This window comes from Enhydra lutris, unplaced genomic scaffold (assembly GCF_002288905.1).
Source record: "Enhydra lutris kenyoni isolate GAN:26980312 unplaced genomic scaffold, ASM228890v2 scaffoldscaffold28, whole genome shotgun sequence".
NCBI lineage: Eukaryota > Metazoa > Chordata > Mammalia > Carnivora > Mustelidae > Enhydra > Enhydra lutris.
In genome coordinates, this window is record NW_019154112.1 from 11,417,860 (window position 1) to 11,441,066 (window position 23,207).

General features: G+C 38.2%; 1 protein-coding gene across 1 annotated transcript in view; it reads right to left on the bottom strand.

Annotated features, from left to right (window-relative positions):
* Positions 1-23,207, bottom strand: part of LOC111152319 (collagen type XIX alpha 1 chain) — a 306,943-nt gene that overhangs the window by 97,506 nt on the left and 186,230 nt on the right. Inside the window, exon 16 of the mRNA XM_022510811.1 lies at positions 3,414-3,467. Coding sequence (XP_022366519.1) covers positions 3,414-3,467 — 54 coding nt within the window. The remainder of the gene's footprint in view (positions 1-3,413; positions 3,468-23,207) is intronic.

Genomic DNA, 23,207 nt, shown 5'->3' on the forward strand with positions numbered 1-23,207 from the left:
CTAAAATACAGTATGTTCAGAAAAATTAAACATGAAGATAGCATAGAAAAACGCAGGGAGCCTGTTAGTTGGCTTTCACTTCCAATGCTGCCCTTGGCTAAGTCCTGTAAGTATGAGTAGGTGCCTCCCAAGATTTTTTGCAGCATGCTGATATGCAGGTCGCCCATTCAACCCATCATCTGAACAACTGCAAAAAAATCCAAAACAGGATGAAAACCATACCCCAACATAAAGTTTTGATAATACTTGTATTTGAGAAAAGATATTTTAGTCACCTGGAGGAGTTAGCCCAGAATCAAATAGATGAAGAATTTCCATAAACCATGATTCTTAAACAGAAAATGAGCTATTTAAGATCTTTTCTTTTAAAACAAAAGCTGACCTATGAATAAAAACCTTTTATTTTCTCATAGATTTTTCCCCTTATTTTTGTAGTTGGTTCTTTCACAATATTTTATAATAATCGGTATTTTGTTATATCACAGAAGATAACAAAACGCACTATTCTTTTAAGTACTGTGTACCCAGGATTTAACAAACACTGTATTAGAACCATAGCTGAGTTGAAATTCTAAATCCAATACTTGAACTAAAATAAGTACCTCTCTTCCCCAAATGCCCTGGCAATAAACTAGAACCGGTGGAATTGAATATTATAAATTCCTTCATAGAGTCGCATACTTCTTAATCTTCTAAATTCTTCAGTAAACTCCGTTGATTTATAGCTGAGAACTCATTCCAGGACTTGGAGTAATCTTCTTTCCTAGACATTGGCAGGCTTGTCACAAAAGCCTTCATCATTCAAATTCCTCCTCTGAGACAACAATTATCCAGTTTTAAAAGCAGTATCGTATGTTTAGAAAGTATATGAAGGTCTAATCTTGCCTGTTCACATTCACCAGCTTTTCTTCTTTATAGCAGAAGACAATTATTGCAAATCTTACAACACATTCTCTGTTTTGCTAGAAAATTTGGAATAAAAATCAACAAAGCTAATTCCTTTAAAAAATGGCTTTCAGGCTCCCGAGTTATACCTCTTTTTTCTCCACTTGCTTTTATAATCACTATCCATTGACACCAGTACATTGCTAATAGAACAATCCACTTGAATGGCGAAAGTGGATGGAATGAAATCAATGACAGGAGAGCAACCTTGTTCATTTTTCGGCACACCCACCCATGACCACATCCTAAGAAATTCCCAAGGTTCTAGGTCTGGAGCCCTCTAGTGGTGGTGAGCGGTGGTTCTGGTCTTTAAAAAGCCACTTTCTGGTTTTCATCTTTTTTTTTTTAATTTTATTTATTTGTTTGATAGAGAGAGACACAGCGAGAGAGGAACATAAGCAGGGGGAGTAGGAGAGGGAGAAGCAGGTTTCCTGCAGAGTAGGGAGCCTGATGGCAGGGCTCGATCCCAGGACCCTGGGATCATGACCTGAGCCAAAGGCAGACACTTAACAACTGAGCCACCCAGGTGTCCCTCTGGTTTTCATTTTCTTATCTACAGGATATATTCATTTGTATACTAATTCATTAAATAATTAACAATCACATGCTACAGGACAGAAACTGTGCTAGGCAATGGTGTTAAAACAGAGGTTCAAAAAAATTGCAGTGCAGCAGGCCGACCTAGAAAGAAGGCAACAGTATGAAGCACTGTGCCATGTGCTACCTCAGTGCAGGAGGTACATGAGTGCAAGGATCGTGGGCGAAGACGCCTCACTCACTGAGAGCTCTGACAAGGTCTATGCAGGAAAGCTGAGGCTGAGATGAGTCCTGAAGACAGAGGAAGCTTACTGAAGCCGCCAGATGTGCAAAGCATGGCATTTTGAGATAGAAAGTGAGGATGACACTACAGGTTACAAGCAAAGGAAGGGCATAGAGGATGATGGGCAAAGAGACGTCAAGGGCCAACTAAGAAGGGCCCAGAATGACACACAGAAGATGTAGAACCCAGATGTAGAAGGAGAGGGAAGCTATTAGAATTTCAAGCCGAAGGATCACAGTCTGAATTATTATTGGGAGATATTACTCCACTTGCAGAAGGTAGAGGCAATGAGACCCTCTCTAAATACTAAAATACGGATACAAACTGACAAGGGCCAAAACAAAGTCAATGGCAATGAGGAAAGAGAGGAGGAGATGGATTCGTGAGCTATCCAGATGTAGAATGGACATGATTTAGGAACTGTCTGGGAATGGACGTTGAGGGGGAGAAAAAAAAAATCTAGAATTATTTCTGGAGTTTAGTTTGGGAACATGCTACTTTTGTAATGTGTAGGAGACCTATAAGCGGAGACAGTGAGCAGGCAGTGGGAATGTACAAGCCTGGAACACAGGAGGAATGTCAGGGTTGAAATAAAAAACTGGAAATGTTTAATGCACGCAACATACAGATAGGAGAGGAGGGAACACTGTTAATGGAGACAAAAAAGGATGGCCCCAGAGGTAGGAGGAAAAAAAAAATCAATGTCACTACACCAAGAGAACTGGGAGTTTCAAGGAGAGAGTAGGCACCCCTGTAAATTCCTATATAGCAGTGAAATCAAATGAAGAGTGATCAGACCCAGGGAATCTCACACCTCAGAGATTACTGGTCACCAAAGAGAGGAAAGTGCCATTAGGGTAGCCTGGACACAGATTAGACTCTGATGGGCTGAAGGATTAGAAGAACCATAAGAAAAGGAATACATTTTCCAGAGGCTTGGGGTAAAGAAAAATATGACGAATTGGCTAGAAGATCTTTACAGCTCTCTTCAGCAACAGCATTCTACAAAATTCTACTAACAAAACAGTTATAATTGGTCCCGTTTCTCCACATATCTAAGATATCTAACTTGCTACCAGTCCAGACATTAGGAAACTGAGGAGAAGGAGCCGGGTGGGTTCAGATCAGGATTCATCTACTTGGAGACTTGGCTTAGGGCACTCACGTAGGCAGTGCAGTGGCTCCTGTCTACGTAAGAAAGAAGTGGATACATGTGCAGACAGCTACTAGCCTCCCTTACTTCGTTGTTTGTGTGGTAGTGGGAGGTGTAGGGAGTATAACCATTTTATTTTATTTTTATTTTTTAATAATTTATTTAATTATTTGAGAGAGAGTGAGATCAAGCGAGTGGGTGGAGAAACGAGTGGGTGGAGAGGGGGTGGGAAAGCGAATCTCAAGCAGACTCCATGGCCAGCACGAAACCCAACAGGGGGTTTGATCTCATGACCCTGAGATCACGATCTGAATTGAAACCAAGAGTCCAATGCTTAACCGACTGAGCCACCCAGGCGTCCCAGGAGTATAACCATTTTAAACAGTAGAAAAGATCGAAATTAGCTACAGGGGGGCAAAATAATCCATAGATAAATAAATACACAGGAAGAAAGCGGGGCTCTCCTAAAGGACAGTCATCACACTGTTTACTCACGGGTGGTCCTGGGGGACCCGGTTTTCCTGGAGGACCTGTTTTTCCTCGTCTTCCCTGGAAACCAAAGAGAAACAGACAATAAATACTGTGATGCCTTTTTTTTTTGCTTTTAGATGAGACAATATTAAACGGCAATTTTATTTATTTATTTTTATTTTTTTAAACGGCAATTTTAAAGATAGTAAAAATTAAAAAATAATTTCAAGCCTACCTGACCTTTAAACATCAGTGAAATCTAAAACCCACAGGCCAAATTTTAATGACCAGTAGGAGAAAGATAGTGCCTGCCATGAATAAACGTTAACTTACAGGCAGTCCTTTAAATGCTGTCTACCTCGATACTGTAGTCAAGTAACATAAAGCATCTGAAAGATGGTCAAAGATTGGCGTTTTATCTGACGAGTCTATGGTTTTGGATGCAATAAAACCTGCATTTGTCATCTTAAATTGGTGTTTCTTGAAGAATGGTCTGAATAATTTCATAGGAGTAACCTGAGGGTAGGATTGGGTGTTACAAATGCACGTTCTGAAGCTTCATCCTAGACTTACTGGTTTAGAATCTCTGGGCAAGAAGGTCACGAATCTGCACTTTAAAACTATCTCAGGTCACTCTTATGCTCACTACAGTGTGAAAAGCACTGCTCGAAGCCATACCGTAATCCTGTGTATCGTATAAAGCACATCAACTAGCTCTTTTCATCCCTATGGATGGTAAAGCTATTTTTTCTTCAAATATTTTATTTATTTATTTGACAGAGAGAGAGAGATCACAAGTAGGCAGAGAGGCAGGCAGAGAGAGAGGGGGAAGCAGGCTCCCTGCTGAGCCGAGAGCCCCATGCGGGGCTCGATCCCAGGACCCCGAGATCATGACCCGAGCCGAAGGCAGAGGGTTAACCCACTGAGCCACCCAGGCGCCCCTAGAAAAGTAAGATCATGCTAACATCTCTAGGTGACTGTTTACCTAATATCATTTAAAGGGCAGTTAGTTATTTTTTATAAACTCGCTTTTTAAATTTTTCTCCTTTTCTAATAGAAGGATGTAAACCTAGATATTGAAAGTGTATATTTTGAATGAGAAGCATTTCGGAGCGTGTTTTATTTCTATTTTTTTTTAGAGAAAGCATGGGAATGGGGGTGGGGAGGGGAGGGCAGAGGGAGGAGAGAGAATCCGAAGGTGGGGCCTGGAGTCTGATGCAGGGCTTGGTCTCAGGACCCCGAGATCATGACCTGAGCTGAAATCAAGAGTTAGATGCTTAACCAATCGAGCCACCCAGGTACCCCTCCGTGCATGTTTTATAAATATGGTCACTCTACTTCATTGTTACTAATTATTTTATTATCATATTGGTAGTATAGTAATACACATTAAGATTTGTTGCTACTGACAAAGTAAAAGTATTGGGTTAATCTTTCAAAATTTTTTGGGGGGAGAACTGTAAACATAAACTCAGAAAGGCCCATCTCATTCACTAATTTTCTTGCTCTGAAAGTGTCAGGCAAAGTCGCTTCCTCTTTCTGGTTTTTGTCTAGGCTGGGAGTGGGGTAGGAAGTCCAATGTCAGTTAAAGGAGTGGAATAAAACTGGGGAGATAAGTAAGCACATACCACACTATGATCGGATGGGAAATGCTTGCACTGTTGTTGAAGGTACGTTAAGCGCACACCATCAACAATTCATACAAAAACAGCAGCTGTTTTTATAAACAATCCTAGCTCACATCCACAGAACAAATTTTTAAAACCTTTATTAAAAACAGAAATATAATTAGTGATCTTTTCATGTATTTCCTGTTGCAGAGATCTGAACCTGGGAGTTCCTTTGGGGAGCTGTAACACTGGAATGAATATATAATTTAATAGTCTGTATACTTAATAAAAGTTATACCCATGTACATCATTTTCTGGTCTTGTAGTTTACACATTCTGAAAATCAATATATTGGGTCTTTTAGTAAATGTAAGTCAATTAGACCCTGAGGACTAATCAATGATAAAAAGTTTACTTAGAAAGTGGAAGCACTGTAATTTATTTGGTCACAAGAGCACGAAGAAACAAAATCAATGGCATCGAAGTGGGTGATAGGTTTTTTCTTTTAGGTTGAGGTAAGTTAAACCATGGGATCAACTTCTGTGTGCATTCTCCTTTCTTTAAAGGAGACATGTGTATTGATCAGGGCAGGAAGTGGGGAAAATGAGGCTGACTATTGATCAATTTTTATCACAGAGCGAATGGTGAAGGCAAACCAAACGTTAGATATTGTAACATACCCTTGTCTTATTTTAGGAGGTGGAGTACAAACATTCACAATTCAGTACGGTAGGGGCAAGCATCCAAATTCTTGCCTATCACTGGTGATTTAAGCAATCACTTAAGTCAGCCTTGCAACTGTCAGAGTGCTCCAATGTGTATGCTGGAGGAGCGCTGGGGAATGCTGCCTTTGTTCACGTGTCCTTGCTAAGGGTGGATATGCAGGTGAAGTATTTCTTATGGCCGTTTATTTACTGGAACATGCTGTGTGCCGCAGATAACTTCAGATGGCATGTATTTCAGTTTAAATGTGGTTCGGAGGCTTGAGTTCCTAGTTACTCCCTAATCCTGATTGGGATTCTTTTTAATGATTTTCTTTACAAAGCAACACAGTACACATTTTTTTTTTTTTTTAAGCCATACAGCCAAAAATGTGTTAAATATATTCAGACTTAGGAATTTAGCTTAAGTCTTAAGTTTCAGTGATCTAGGAAGGGGGCTCCGACCGGACAAAGCAGGAGGGTAAACGGATGAGAAACCGGCTGGAAGCTCCGGAGGATGGTGTCTGGGAGTGGTCCGGAACTACTGGAGTGACAGAAATTCTGGGCCTACTCCCGGGCATCATCTTTCTTCTCTCCAAGGAGCCCCAGGAATTCAATCCTTTTTCTTCTTTCCTCCCATTCAAGTCCTCCTCCAGCTGCACTGAACAGTCTCTCATTCTCCTGTTCCTCCAAAAGATATTTTGCTTTTCCACGTCAAAGCATTCAGGAAAGGCAAAAGCCTCCCCTACGAGATAATGTAGATTTTTGGTAGAGTGAATTTTATTACTCAAGCCAGGACAGTTTGGCACATATTTTATGTTAATTAATGTTACTTGTTACTTATACATGTATTACTGATAACATATGCCAAGACAGCAGGCCTAAGCCACAACTCTCATCCTAGGACTAAAATCAGATTCCTTCAGTTTTTCTGAGGAAAGTGTATTCCATGAATCTCTGTTCTTTTCTTTACAGGGCTCTAGTGAACTGCGTGGGGATGCCTGGGGCCAGGGCGGGGGCTGTTGCTGGTGGAGGCAAAGTGATGGGAGATATGGCTGTCTCATGTTTGTTCCCACGTCTGCCTCCTTCTATTTCAGTGTCTTCCCTGCAACGCTTGCTCAAGACCCACTGTAAAGTGAGACAAAAAGTAGGGACTTGGATGAGTGTAAATGAGAGAAAAAGTAGGGACTTGGATGAGTGTGGGGATAAAAATCCTGGCAGACAAAGATACATGCTGAGCTGGGGTGATCTTCCTGGTTAGGATGCCTGCTCCCAGGTGGCCATTTGTTCATAAGTGATTGTGATAAATTGGAGCCTGGCTGATGGGGACCTACTGTTCCAGCATAATCACAATTGGGCTAATCCACCCCTTTTCTGAAAATGGGAGTATGAAGCATAAAACAGATTCACCATACCAGGTTGCCCTGGAAACCTCAAAGTGCCCAACATGTAAATTTCCTGTTTGGAAATAGCGTAAAGGTTATTAGACAGCAGTTTCGATATTTGTCTAATGATTTAAGTCCAGCGGTGCTCAGACCTGATTGTGTGTCAGCATCATCAGGAGAGCTAGTTAAAACAGATCAGTGTATGTAAAGGAAAAGGGAACCCTCGTGCATGGTTGGTGGAAATGCAAACTGGTGCAGCCAGTTTGGAGGTTGGAGGTTCCTCCAAAAAGTAAAAATACAACTACCATACTGATTCTACTATATTTGCTAAGGAAAAAGAAAACAACTAATTTGGAGAGATATATGCACCCCTATGTTTCTTGTAGCATTACTCACAATAGCCAAGATATGGAAGCAACCTAAGGGTCCGTCAGTAGATGAACAAAGAAGATATTACACACACACACACACACACACACACACACACACACACACACTGAACTATTGCTCCACCATAAAAAGAGAATGAAATCTTGCCATGTGTCATAACACAGATAGACCTAGAGATTATTATGCTAAGTGATAAGTCAGATCAGACAGAGAAAGACAGATACCACATGATTTCACTTATACATGGAATCTTAAAAAACAAAACAAAACAAAACAAATGAACAAGCAAAACAAAATGAAACAGAAAACCTACTCTGAAATACAGAGAACAAACTGGTGGTTGCCAGAGGGGAGGAGGGTGTGGGAGAATGGCTGAAATGAGTGAAGGGGATTAACAGGTACAAACTTCCAGTTATAAAATAGATAAGTCACAGGGATGTAAAGTACAGTGAAGAGAAGAAAGTTGATAATATTGGAATAATTTTGTATGGTAACAGATGGTAACTAGACTAATTGTGGTGATTATTTTATAATAGATATAAATGTTGAATCACTGTGTTGCATATTTGAAACTACTATAATATTGTATATCAACTATACTTAAAAAAAAAAACAAAAACCAACAGATTTGACTCCCCACTTGAGTTTCTGATTCACTAAGTCTTGGGGCAGGGCCTTCGAATTTACATTTTTTTTAAAAGATTTTATTTATTTATTTGACAGACAGAGATCACAAATAGGCAGAGAAGCAGGCGGGGGTGGGGGAAGCGGGCTCCCTGCTGAGCAGAGAGCCCAATGCAGACTTTGATCCCAGGACCCTGAGATCATGACCTGAGCGGAAGGCAGAGGCTTTAACCCACTGAGGCACCCAGACACCCCAAGAATTTACATTTTTAATAGGTTCCCAGTAATGCTGATGCTGCGGACCTAAAGACCATACTTTGAGAACTCCTACTCTAAGCCTCAAGCTCCTACTCATATTTCAAGTTAGGCAATCATGTAGAATTGCTAATATCTTGTAAATCTTGTAGCTTAGAATAAAAAAGCCCAGTTGGTTTTGTGATTATGTGAGTTTATGTGAATAAAAAGCCCACTGTCAAGTTTAAGAGCACCTAGACTGGAGTCCTGCCTTTTTCTTTTATGGAAATTTTTTGTGTCAAAATTTCATTGCTGTAAAATTAATATTTATACCTCACAACACATCTGCTAAGCACTAAAAAAAGATCATATGTAAATTCCTACCATATATACCCATTAGGATGGCTTCCTTTCAAAAAAACAGAAAATAAGTGTTGGCAAGGATGTGGAAAAATTGGAATACTTATTCACTCTTGGTGAGATTGTAAAATATTGCAACTGCTATGGAAAACACTAGGCAGATTCTTAAATCTTAAATTCTTAAAATCTTAATTGTTTAAGTAGGACTACCATGTGATCTAGAAATCCCACATCTGAGTGTATATCTAAAAGAACTAAAAGCAGGCTTTTGAATTTGTATATCCATGTTCACAGCAGCACCAGCCAGAAGAGCCATGAGGAGGAACAAATTCAAATGTCCACTAACAGATGAATGGATAAACAAAATGCAGTATATACATACAATGGAATATTAGTTAGCCTAAAAAGGAAGGAAATTCTGACACAGGCTACAACATGGATGAACCTTGATGACATCCTGCTAATTGAAACATAGTGAAGTAAGTCACCAAACAAAAATACTGTATGATCACTGTATGCATCCCTTATATGAGGTACTAGAGTAGTCAAATTTATAGAAACAGAAAGTACAATGGTAGTTACCCAGGGGATGAGGGAAGAGATTAGAGGGGAGTTGTTTAATGGAGATAGTGTTTTAGTTTTGCAAGATGAAAGAGTTCTGGAGATCTTTTTCACAACAATGTGAATGTACTTAACACTACTGAACTTTACATTTGAAAATGGTTAAAATGGCAAGTTTTATATAATGTATATTTTTCCACAATTAAAAATGATACTCATGACACGACATTTAATACATGGTCATAATAACATTAGTTCCTTCTCATCCTGCTCTTCTACCATCCTCTGCCCAACTGTCCACATTTTTAAATTTAGAAATGTTTGATAACATATCAACAAAACATATAATATGGATTGTGTATGAATTAAAAAGTGTAGCCAACTCTTAACTATGTATATGGAAATATGGAAATTTTTTCATCTAAAATAATAATTGAGGTGCCTATGAAGCATAGAAATATGAGAAATAAATTGTGGGGCATTCATACAATGGAATACAACACAGCAAAAAACCCCCGAATGGACTATACTATATGCAACAATACCAGTGACTCTTGCAAACATAATGCTCATCAGTTTATAAAAGGAATAAACTCAGGCAAAGATAATCCATGCTGTTGAAAGTTATGACAGGCTACTGCTGTGGGAGCGGGGAGTGGAGGAGAGCACCCGGGGGATTTTATGGTGTGGGTGATGCTGATTTGTTGTGTGCCAGTGACATGGATGTGGCCAATATTTGAAAAATCACCAAGCTGTATATCCTTATGATACATACATTTTTCTGAATGTTCATTACAATAATTTGAATGTATATGACAATTAAAAAAATGAAACCAGGAGATTCCAACAATAGAATGATTTTATTTGAGTTATCTAATGACTACAGCCATCTGCATTTGTTAGGTGGAAGGCCACAGAGGGTCACTATTGTCAGGAAGATTAAAAAAACAAAACCAAAACCAAAAAAGACAGGGCTACTTAAATAAATGACATCTACAAATTTTTGACAGTTAAAAATAACCATCCTTCCAGGATGACTTGCAGTATGAGAGCACATGTATCTTAAATTAGTCACTTGATTTATAAACACTTGGCCCCACAGGAGCATTAAGAAGAGAAAGAATGCAAATAATGGGCTACTGGTACTTATCTGACAGATGGTTTTTGCTGCTGATGAGGATGATGATGATGAAGACAAGGTTAAAGCAGGAATTGGACTTCAATAAGGGGTGGTATGCAGACTGCAAGCCCACAGAGGAGACACATGGGAAAGCAGGCTCTCTCGATTGTCAGATCTTGCCAATACAGCTGGCTCCTCTCAAATATTTCCCTGTTCCCGTGAGTGTATTTCTCACACTCTTAGGCATCAGCTCAGCCTGAGCAAGGTATCAAGGAAATGTCAAGGAAGAGGAGACAGGGCCTTGACTGGTACCCACAACTGTGAATGAGGTGTTAATTACACAGGAAAACATTGCAGACTCTTTGGGAAGTTTAGTTGTCTCTTTTTACATTGTGAGCGGAATAAGATTTATGACTGATGTAAAAAGTTACCACATTTTGAAATCAATGATATGTGAAAAAAAAATAGGAAAGGAATACTTATGTAAGCAATGCATAATATCCTAGATGCATTTTACTTCTTAACAGATATTTAAAAATACATCTATGCTAGCAACAGCTCTAGTCATAAAGTTCTCATTATTTCAGGGATCAGACAAGTGGCTCTTGTAAGGACATGGGAAAATGTAATTCAGCATGGACACATAGGTTTAGAGCTGTGGAAAGATGAATCCATAGTGTAATGCCATTGTCAATATTGCCTTCCTCATTTAGGGTGGGATCTCAAAATTTCTAAATCATTGCACAATTTCCCTGTCTTTCTGTCCCTTTCCTTGCTTTTCCTTGTACAGACTTTGAATAACTACAGTGGCTTTTCAAAACAAGTTGGAAATATGACAATATTATCTAAACCTCCTCAGCTACAACTGAACAAGCGATAATCTGAATAAATGATAACACTTCATCAAAGCATTGGACTGAGTCAAATGGTCTAGTCTGTGGTCTGTAATGTCTGGAGCCACTGTTCAGTATTCCTATTATTATGTTGTTACTAATCTGGTCATGAAGATAAGTAATTCCAGGTCTGACCTCTGAACCCTCTTCTTATTGGATGTACCAACAATCAACTTTTCCCTCTGTGCCCTGAGCTACACATGGTGTACCACAAATACATAAGAAAAGTCTATGACTAATAATTATTAAAATGGTTACCATTCATCAAGTGCTTGCCATGGTCCAGGCATAGAGTACTGAGCAATGACTTAACATTATTTTGCTTAGTCTTTTTAAAACTACTGTGCATGGGTGGCACTGTTCCCCCTTTACAGAGAAAGGTTGAACAACTAGCTCCAAATCACACTCTCCTCTTAATTGATGGGGCCAAATTTTAAGCCCAAGTATGTCTGAGATCTTAAAACCTATAATCCTCAGGATTAAGGTTTCCTTGGTGGGTATCCTGATCATTCACAATTTAAGTTACTTTGCTGCTGTAATTGTTGAGGTTCTCTTATTTTCTCAAAACCAAGGCAGATTTTTAAATGTCCCAGGTGCTTATCACTTTGTCCTTTGGAATTTGGGTCTCCTGAGGTCTCACCTGCTCTCCTGGCTTCTCTCTGCTCTCGCCTCAGAATCTACCCTGATTTCTGCAGACCTTCCAACGTGCCAACCACAACCTTCCATTAGGATTTGTCTGGACTCCTGACTGCCTTGCCAAACCACCAACTCACTCAGTCCCAATTTCTGGCTCTGTTTTCTATGCCTGCCATTGTCACTCTCTGCCAAGGCACTTGACTCATCTTGGTATCATGGGTGGGGCAGAAGTAGGATGTGGCTAAACAATTTCCTGAACACGCTGTGAATATATTTTCACATCTTTGTGCCACATTAAGAGGGTGGATGCTGGAAGTGCACTGTGAAAAGTTCTTTTCCTCCATAACTGGAAATTCACAGCAGGCATGCTCACAGACTAGTAAAGGGGAATCAGGCTTTGTACACTACCTTCCTTGTCTGAGGGCAATGCCACTGGTCTTCTACATCTCTAAGCACTTTCAGAATGCCTTGTGAAAGCCAAAATTTATCTTTCACCTTTGTGAAGATAACTGTTATATTTCTAATTTAGGGTAGATAAAATCAACATGTAGATGGAAAAATAATGCAGAAACACTGTTGTGTCTACTTTCACAGAAACATGAAAATGAAAATAATGGGGTCAGAGAGGTCAGACTCTGAACACACGTAGCTTTACCTGCCAGCACGGGGACAAAGAAATCATTAATGACATTTTATATCTTGATTTCAATTAATGTAAAGTATTTCAGCATTTTTGAGTTGCCTACTTTAAAAGATGAAATGTACCCTCAAGGGCGGTCTTTTAGAACTGCATTTTCAATGTGCAGAATTGATTAACCAGCGTCAAATAAATTCATAGGAATACATTTTGCAGCTATCCAATAATTGCCTGGTGATGGAAGAGAATTCCAGAGGATCCATAAGATGAACTATACTGGTCACCTGATTTCGAAAGAGAATTTTCAGGGCATAATTCTCAATTCACCAGTTTGAATTTGCTAGGTCAAATTGCACTTGGATATTTAAATGCTGACTTCAGAATCAAACCCTAACAAAAGATGGGTGAATTGTTTAAGAAAAATGTACTGTGTTTTCCATACTATGCAAGGGAAAAATACATTAAAATGACTAAGACCTGGATCTTGCCTTCAGACTAGAAGAGGAGGGACAACTATTTGGATAGACTTGTTCATTTTGTGTTGAGTAAGCCTAGGAGTTTGGGGCCGGCTGGGGGAGAAAGAATTAAGTTCCTTCCCATACTGATCATGTGCTACCTTGGGATAATTCTCATCCATCTTCTCTTTAGGGAAAGTGAGAGGGAGGGTCACCAGCATGGGAATGAAATGTAGGGAGGAAGCCATCCGTACATCCTCAGTGACAAGACGTGGCACCAAACCCTAAACAGGGAGAGCTTTTCCTGGATGCTTCTGCACTGACACAGATGTGTGTATCCTCTTTGGTCCTTTTCTCCTCTGATACTTATCACCAACCTTTCAGCCAAGTGTGCTCAGACGGCATTTCCCAGCCCAACACTCCTTTCCCGCCCCCCCCCCTCAATTACTGATTGATCCAAGTATTGGGGAATTTACTGATGACCTTCAAATACTGAACACTTGAGGACATGCCATTATGACAATACTGGGTATATTTTTTCTTGACTTGAATAATACTTAACATTTCTTTAAACTTCACATCCAATGTCACTTGAAACTATGACTGAGTAGAAGTAACATGGAGTCTAGCCTCATCAACCTGTCTCTTCAGACAGTCTCTTCCTCCTTCAGCTCCAACCTTTTCCCAGAATAAGGCTAAGATTTCCTGGGAAAGCCAGTGTCCCACTTGGTCCTTGCAGCTCTGGTGGTGGGTCACTTGCTATATTCTTTTTATGCTCTCCTTTGATTTTTCCATCCCCTTTATCCTACAGGCAGAAATCCCAGCTACATCTTGTTCCTAGCATCCTGCCTTCATGTAGTACATACATATATACATATGGATTTGTATATAAAACCTGCCTAATTCAGCTTTATCAACCATGTATAACTTTCCATTACCACTTTTAAACTCTTCATTTGTTCATCTCTCACTCTTCACTGTGTCTTTGTAGGATATTTCCCCCACTCTCAGGCAGCATATTCCCAGATTCAGTCATTCATTTATTCATCCATCCAACCAACCATCCATCCATCCATCCATCCATCCATCCATCCATCCATCTATCCCTCTATCCATTCATTCAACAAACATTTACTGAGGCCCTAATATAGCCAGACCATTCTGGAAATACCTTCAGTCTTGTCCTTTTATTGGTAAACAATAATAATAATAGATAACCTATGGTCCTTATTCTGTGCCAAATACCATCCTAAGCAATTTATATCCATTTATTCACTAAGTCTTCAAAATATCCTTGTGGTATCTCTGCCATACAGGATGAGGCAACTAAGTGACAAGCAACTTGCCTAAGATCACTTGCTTAGTAAGTAGCAAAGTTGGAAATCCAGGCAACTTGGCTGTATCATCTCTGATCATGCTATACTTATGGCACATCTGATAACTAAACAAAGATATGAATTTTGGATAGCAATAAGAATTATTAAAAAAAAGGAGGGTGAAGAATATAAAGTTATATAGGGAGGTATGCAGTTTTAGATAGAAAAATCAGACCCTTGAACCAAGTGAGTCTGTGAGCCATGCAAGGTCTGAGAAAGGGAATCCAGCAGAGGAAATAGCAAAAAATAAGTCCTGAGTATGGCTTTTCAAAGAATAGCCAGAAACAGAGATGGCCAGAGAAGAGCATGTCCATGCGGGTGGGGGTAGTGGGCATGCCAGATTATGCTGGACCTCATAGATTATGATGAAGGTTCTAAGTTCTATTATTTTGATTATGATGGGAAGTTACTAGAAGTTTTGTCTTTAAAAAGTCATATAATAGAGGCTGATCTAAGTGCCTAAGTAGATAATAGGCAGGAAAGTAAAACTACTACAAAGTCATCATTTAAAACAGGGGCTCAACAGAACTGATTTTAGGTTATCTGACTTGAATTCTTATGGCAACACTTCCTTCCATTTGTACAGATAGATAATCAGGTGTTGATTCTCAAAATAGCATCTTATGATGGTTAATTTCAAGTATCAACTTGACTGGGCCATATTTGGTCAAACATTATTCTGGTGGTTTTTGTAAAGGTGTTTTTTGGGGGGGTAAGATTAACATTTAAATCAATAGACTTTGAGCAAGCAGACAGTCCTCCATAGTATGAAACTTGTCCAATCAGCTAAAGGTCTGAATAGAACAAAGACTGACTGACTACTCCAGCCTCCAGTCTGCCTGCCTACTCCATGGATTTTGAGATTTACTAAGCCTCCATAACTGTGCAAGCCAATTCCTTAAGATAATTCTATGTGTACGTATCTTGTTGGTTTTGTTTCTCTAGAGAACCCTAATACACATTTCCATTTACATGTTCAGAATATTTTTTACCTTCCATTAACATTTTATGTTACTGAATATATTATTTGATATTTGCCCAACTCTTTGTTTTTGATTAGAAAAGAAGATATACAAGGATGTGAGATACATTTTATTGTTCACTGTGAACTATGACTTTAAAATAGAGAAAGCTGCATTGTGTAAGTAATCCTGGTAGAGTTATACAAGGATATTAATAATTTAATGAACTCGTACTCAAGGGGGAAAAATGTTCTTGAAACATGTCAGGATGAATTTTCAAGGGAAGGACCTAATTAGCAGTGTCTGAAGCATATGTCATCACATTTAGAAAATAAGAACTAGTCCCTGTGGACAGAATGGTACGTTGGATTTTAAAACTTTAACTACTCTAGTTAATACATATGATTAATGAGCAATATGTCAGTTACTGGCCTAACTCAAGTGAAAGACCTTCCGGTGGGGGGGGGGAAGATGTTTTAACTAAATACAGAGAAATATGCAAATATAGTTTATAATCCCTTTTATATTATGATCAACCAATAACTTAGAGTCCTTATTGGGAAATAATGTCATTGTTTGGATGGCTTTTATAGGATCAAAGCTACAAAGATGCCCTAAGGTAATGGATGACCAATGTTAAGTCCCAATGTCTTAACAAATGAATCCTGAGAGGCTAATAAAAGACAAAAGGCCCTTATTGTTGGATTATGGTGGAGAAACCAACAGCTGGAGAAAAATGTATATATGTAAGTAGTTATGTCATTATCTTTTCCTTATATATAGTATTTTTATCTGATTATTTAAGTAAAATCATATCAAAGAAATAGGAGTTAAGTCCATTTGAAGGAGAGAACACTTGTAGACAGGGTCTATTTGATAGTGAGATCTCCAGAGTTAAAGAGAAAAACCCAATTGCTTGTATTTGTGATTCTAAACATAAAATCACGTGGTAATGTTCATAGGTTCATTTAGCTATTTGGGCTCCTGAAGACAGAACCTTAATTTAAATCCTCCAGAAACATCAATAAGTAACTACAAAAGAACTAATGGTGCAAATGATCAAAACTATAGATTTGTTTACTACCTTAATGAGAATTGAACTGCCAGTGAAAAACACAAATGATTCAGAAAACAAAGTAAACACATAATCTTAGATCAATAATAAGCATTTGTATATTTATTACTTATTACTTACAGTGCTTACTATACATTGATTATTGGAAATTAAAGAGAAAATTAGATACAGATTCTAGCCTTGATGGGTTTATACTCGAGTATGAAAATATTTCTCTTCTTCCCTCTCTGTATAAGGGTTTTTTCCCCTCACACAAAAATTAAAGTTACGTAAGTGATCCAAGGAAAGAGTATATAATTCACCATTATTTTCAAGATTTTGGAAGTTATGTGAAACTTGGATATAAACGGCTTTGGATTTGGATAGCGTAGCAATCTTTCTATTTTGGCATACTTTACATATGTAGTATACTTGGTTGTCCATGGTCATATTTTATATTATATAGAAAGATATATATATTCAGTAAAGTTGACTATAGATTCTAACTCATATATTTATGACAAAAATGACTGATTGTTGGCTTAACAACGATAGGATGGAAAGCAGTATGCATTGTTTGCGAAGCCAGAGACAGGATCTTTAGTACCTTCCCTTTTATTTATGAGCTAAGCAAACCTGACAAGTCATTTAATCTCTCAGCCTTAGCTGCATCCACCCTACAAGAATAAAAAGATACCTGCCCTCATGGAGATTACAGTCTACTACAGAGACAGACAGTAACAAAGTAAGTAAGTTTTAGTGTGGTCCATGGTGACAGATGCAACCAAAAAGAACACAGGAGAAGGGGTTAGGGAGCATCGTGAAGAAGTCAGAGAAGGCTGTGTTGCAAAGCTGACCTGTGAGCCAAGATCTCAAAGAGGTGAGGGAGCAGCTCAGTGGAAATCTGAGGGAAGTGACAAATACAAGGGCCGGAAGTGGAAATTTCAAGGAACTGCCAAAAGCCAGTGAGGCAACCCTGGTGTGAGAGGAGGTAGAATCTATGGGGCCTGTGGAGCAGAACCCTGCAGGCCATTGTAGGGAGTTCAGCTTTTACTGGGAGTAGGAGCCCCAGTTTGTCCTTTGTGAAGTCTGAATATTCATGGAATGAATAAGCCACAGGGATAAAAGGGACAGCACAGGAATGGAGTCGATGGTATTGTAATAGTGTTGTATGGTAACAGAAGGTAGCTCTACAGTGCTGCGCACAGCATGACCTACAGAGTTGAGGAATCGCTATGTTGTACACCCGAACTAATGCAACACTGTGTGTCGACTATACTCAAATTTAAAAAAATCAATTAGAATTTTAATTTCATTTAGAGGCGAAGGTCAAATCTATGAATCCCACCTGCTTAGGCAAAATGGTTACATTTGAAAACTTCAGTGTCAACTCTGCCAGTCATCCAACCAATCCTTATCCATGCTCAAAGGAGAAAAGAACTAGGTAGCTGATGATGCATATTACCACGATTTCTGTGGACATATCTTACCCGTAAGTCAGCCATGGTGACATAGTAAATGCTAGCACATTCTACATAAGGTTCTGTTTTAGGCCAGTAGGTTGACCGCAATACTAAGTTTTAAAGAGAGCATCTGAGATATAGTTTTCCTTCATATTTGCCAAGAATGTAATTGATCCATAAGCTCTACATCTGAATGTGTTCGATTACCTTCTCCATGCCCCCATGCAGTTTAACCTCTCGGAAAGCTTGGAACCTTCTGCACTGAAGAATGGGTAGGCATTTATGGAGAACTCTGTTGTTGTAGAGCAGCCATAGAAAATATGTGAGGAGAGCATGGAAATGTTCCAATAAACTTTATCTACAATAACAGATGGTGGGTCAGATTTGGGCCAAGCGTGGTTTGCTGACTCCCAGTCTATTGTTTTCATTGTTCTATCTTCAGTCTATAACAGTACCTGGCAAACAGTAGGTGCTCAATTAATCTTTGTTCTTATTTTGGGACTGAGCTAACAATTAAATTGGAATTACGTGTAATTTGTTGAAAAGACACTGGACAAATGAAGAGCGTGCACTAATGAAAAAAAGAAAACAAAACAATGTGATCTCATTCATTACCATACTTCTAGACAAGGCTCAATACCCAAACTATAGGATTAATTATGTCTCAAAATTTCTTTAGGATCTAGTGATGTTTTTATTTGTATTTCTGTTAATACTGTTGTTGTGGGGGACATAAGATAAAATCCTCTTAAGTACTCTGAAATTATTTTGTTGAGAATTAAAAAAATGCAAATATATAAAAAGAGTAAAGTAACAAATAATTACTTTCCCCACAATATAGAATAAACAACTGGTAATATTTTGTAATATTTTCTTCAAGACTTTTCAAAAATAAACAAAATGTTACAGATTAAATGGAAGCATTTTGGACCACCTCTAGTCCTGTTTCCCTCACTACTCTGAGGTGTAACTACTCTCATTAGTTTGATGTTATTCTTGGGGTCCATGTATTCTTTAAAAAAAAAACCATGCACAAATATGTGTATATGTATATAAATATTAAAAAATAGTGTCATATTTTGAAATTTGTAAATTACTTTTTGTATGTACCCCTTAACAATATTTTTGTACTAATTTTGCACTTTATCCTTATTGGGAGTGTGTATGTGTGTATATGTCTGTGTGTAGATAATATCTCCAAAGGAAAATATTTCCAAAGTAGCAAAATACAGAAGTACAAAAAGTACAAGACTATTTACTATAAGGCAAAGTCTAATTGTTGTTTTTTTTTTTTTTCCAGGTTTTGTATATTGGGGTCTAATGTTGCTCGAGTCTTTCAGCCAAGAAAAGAACTAATGGCCCACGGAATTCAGGAATTTAGCACCATTTTATTTTTCTGTTTGAAAAACTTCATCCTGTAAAATGTCAATTCAGTTAGTAACATTTGGTAAGTGCTGTAATGGCATAACTCACTTGCAATATTTCCATTCATGCAGCTAAATTTTAAAACACCTAATTGGGGATCATAAGGACTTCCAGTTACCTAAAACATTAGTAGTATCTCTAATATCACAATAATGGCAAATATTTTGAAATGGAATTTAAAGTGTCATCTGAGCCAGGTGAAATTAAATCTGGGTCTACTGATCCAAAGTATCAGTTTCTTAGAGCTTTGAAACAGAGTATCTGTGTTCACTAAGCTAGATATATAGTGACCTTAAAAAAGCCTTTTGTCATATTTCATAATATCAAGGACTGGAAAGAGAAAGAATGAAGATCCTTATGAAACATTTGCAGTCCATAAAACATTTCAGAAAGTACTTTGTCAACTTGTGCTATAAATAGTTTAGTAGTGACGTGTTGCTGGGCTGTACGCGTGTCTATATGATGACAAAGAGAAGAACCTTCCAACACTCTTCTATAATACCTCTAGAAATACACATGTTTCGGGGAGAGCAAATTTTAGCAAAGTTTATTCAACTAGCACTTTATTAAATGGCAAGGTCCACCAGATGGCACTTCCGAGCTCCCATTGGATAGTGCTAACTGAATTTGATGACCCAGGAGACAGGGCCACCAGTTAGCTGATAGGGTACTTTTGTGCTAATGAGAAAAAGACACCTTTCCTCCTGGTGGCTGCCGCCAAACAAGGGGGCACACAGTTGATTGGTGGGGCACAGGCCAAATTTCAGTTGCCAAGCACCTGTTGACTAGTTGCACTTTTTCAGGGCAAATGTGTTAGGTGACAACTTCATAAATGTCTCTGGGATGCTAAAAGAACCACTACGTCTTTGCCATGGTTTTAATACTAATGGATTTCAATGTGCTCAAATACTTGGAAATTACTACTGTAAGTATGATATCACATTTAGCAGTTAAGGAGCACTTGCTATGTGACAGGCCCTATCCTAGCTATGTTCCATATATGTTTTTCTAATCATCACTTCAGACTAGGAATGTTAGTGTCATTCCCACTGCAGAGCTCAGGCTCAGAGAGGAAGGATAGCATTCCCCAGGTCAGAGAATCGGGGCTCCTCCAGAAGTCTGCGTGACTCCAGAACTCATGATCTTGGAGGGTTTGCATTGCTGATGTGATGCAGAGGTTAACACTTTATTTATGAAAATCTCAAGCAACCAGATCTCCACAGAAGGTATGAACCCATCAAGTGATGACTGGCCCTCCTTCCATTGGGATAGTGTGTGGGTTGCTTTGGCTACCACCGAGGCCATTCTCTGGTAGGAGTACTTCCACCTACCCACAAGCATTCATGAGCACAAGTTGTAGGTCAGGGGAGAGAAGGAAAGTTGAGGGTGTCAATAAGGAAATAAACGGACACAGCCTCAGACAGAGAGGGGGCTGGGCAGAGACAAAGAGGCAGAGAAGCTTTTGTACCGGTGTCAGGGACAAAATCAGTGTCATTGGATGTCATGCATTTCCCACCACATTGGTTAAACAATTGAATATTCTGTTGTATTCTATTTCTTTTTTGAAAAGTCTTATTAGGACCTATTAAGCTGATTTCTGACCTTCTAATGGATCATTGCACACAGTGTGAAAAACATGGCTATTACAGAACCAGAGCTTAGCAATAGATTTGTGTTAGAACTCAACTCTACCAATTTCTTGCTCTGTGACTGTTTAACTTGTTCTTTAAGTTCTTTAAGCCTCAGTGTCCTTTTCTGAAAAATGGAGATAATAATCCTTAACAGAGAAGGATATTGTAACCAGGATAATAATATAGAATTACCATATATATTATTTATATTGTTGTAATATTACATATATATATAGGTTATATGATATGACTGGTATAATGAAGCACCAACAACTGATGAGATGGTCCAAAATTTTCAGTTTTGTGACCAAGTCAGCTTTATCCATGCTAAAACTAGTCACGTTCATCTTACCTAAAGAAAACCAGTCAGCATGAACCTAAGCTCACCTACCAAGTTAGTTATCCTATAGATCCTTATCTGGATACTTCTAACTATATCTTGTTTGCCTCTCCATGCACCCAAATCCAATACATAATTGCCTTTTTGTTGGGCTCTAGGGGTTTTAACTCCTTTGTATAAGATGGATCCTCAGATCTTACAAAGGTAAGTCAGACTATTGTTCACATTTTACCCATTCATTTCCTTTTATCTTCTTCCCAAGGAGAAAACCAAACAAGAGTGAGAAAGGAGAGTCCTCCTTCCTCTTAGGATACTTTCCTAGAAATTCTATTTACAAAATAACTTTTAGCTCCTCTGCTTGTCTTGACCTGTAGTTAGATTACAAATAAACTAACATAGGTAGTCAGGAATAAAGCAGAGCAGAGAGTAAAATACATTAACCTGGCTGAGTGCACATTTCTCTTAATTATTACAAGGTTGAACATTTTATATATTTAATTAGCAATACTTCAATAAAAGGAATTTTTTTGCTGGTGATAAAATGTTTGTTACATTTTAGCCTAAAGTTAGTGTAACTCACTAAATCAGTACTTCTCTAACTCTGTGGTGATGGACTGGTTTTTAACATTTCCAATTTGTTATGGGTTGGTACTTTTATAAAATATAATAACACCAAATTACTAGAAAAAAGTGAAATAAGGACATGTTTACTATTGGATTCAATAGACATAAAATAACACTTTAGTTAATATAATCCAACAAACTTAACAGAGGGAAAAAAGAAAATAATTTATAAAACTGTTGTTTTTTGTTTTATTGTTTTATTGTTGAAAGTGTGTATATGCTGATAAGAAGGATTCACAATTATGCTTGGAACTTTTAGTTCTTTGCAATTATGATGAAACCAAAGTTCTGAGTGAGATAGTGATCCCCATACTAAGTGCTTATAAACACTCAGACAAATGAACCTATCCATGAAACTATCATTGAAAGTTTTAGTATAGAAACTTTATACTAGGGGCACCCGGGTGGCTCAGTCAGTTGAACATCTCACTCTTAATTTCACTTCAGGTCATGATCTCAGAGTCTTGCGCTGGGCTCTGTGCTGGGCATGGGGTTGGCTTGAGATTCTCTCTTTCCCTCTCCCTCTGCCCTCCCCGCTAAAAATGCCCCTTTATATTAAAGCTGGCTTCTTGTTTGTTAACATTTAACCTAAGTTGAATTGACAATGCTACTTGTAGGGCATAACTTATCTGCAGTGCTTCATTGTTTGGATTTACTAATATTCAGTACAGAAGTCAGTTTAACAGATGTATGTTGATAAGAAGGAAATAAAAGATTCCAAACTGGCTTTAGCAAGCTCAGGAGAATATTCTTTATAGTTTTTATTAAAAAATGAAGTGATGCTGTTTTTTAAAAAATTCATCTTTAATGTTTCATCAGTAGCCAGTTCCAGCAATCTACCCTATCCATTTACATTTAATTTAAATTATTTTTCAATGAAAGAAATGAATTTGTCATCCTGGAATTCTTTTATCTTTATTTTTATCTTTTTATTTATTTGAAAGAGAGAGAGAGCACGAGAGTGGGGTGGGGAAGGATGGGGGGCGGAAATCTTCAAGCAGACTCCCTTGCTGAGTGAGCACAGAGCCTGATGTGGGTTTCAGGTCATGACCCATGAGATCATGACCCGAAAAAACCAAACCAACACTCAACTGACTGAGCCACCCAGGTGCCCCTGCATCCTGGAATTGTTATATATGCATCTTCTTTGTTTATGTATGTATTTTCTTCTGATGGAAAATAAAATTCAAAACATTCTATTAAATGTCAAAAATATTTGGTGATAATTTTCACTGATGTAGGATATTGTCATTTATTTCTTCAAAAATGGTAGTAAAACTATGGGAATATACTGCAACAATCTGTAGTAACTTCAATTTTCCCTCTTCAGTTTTCTT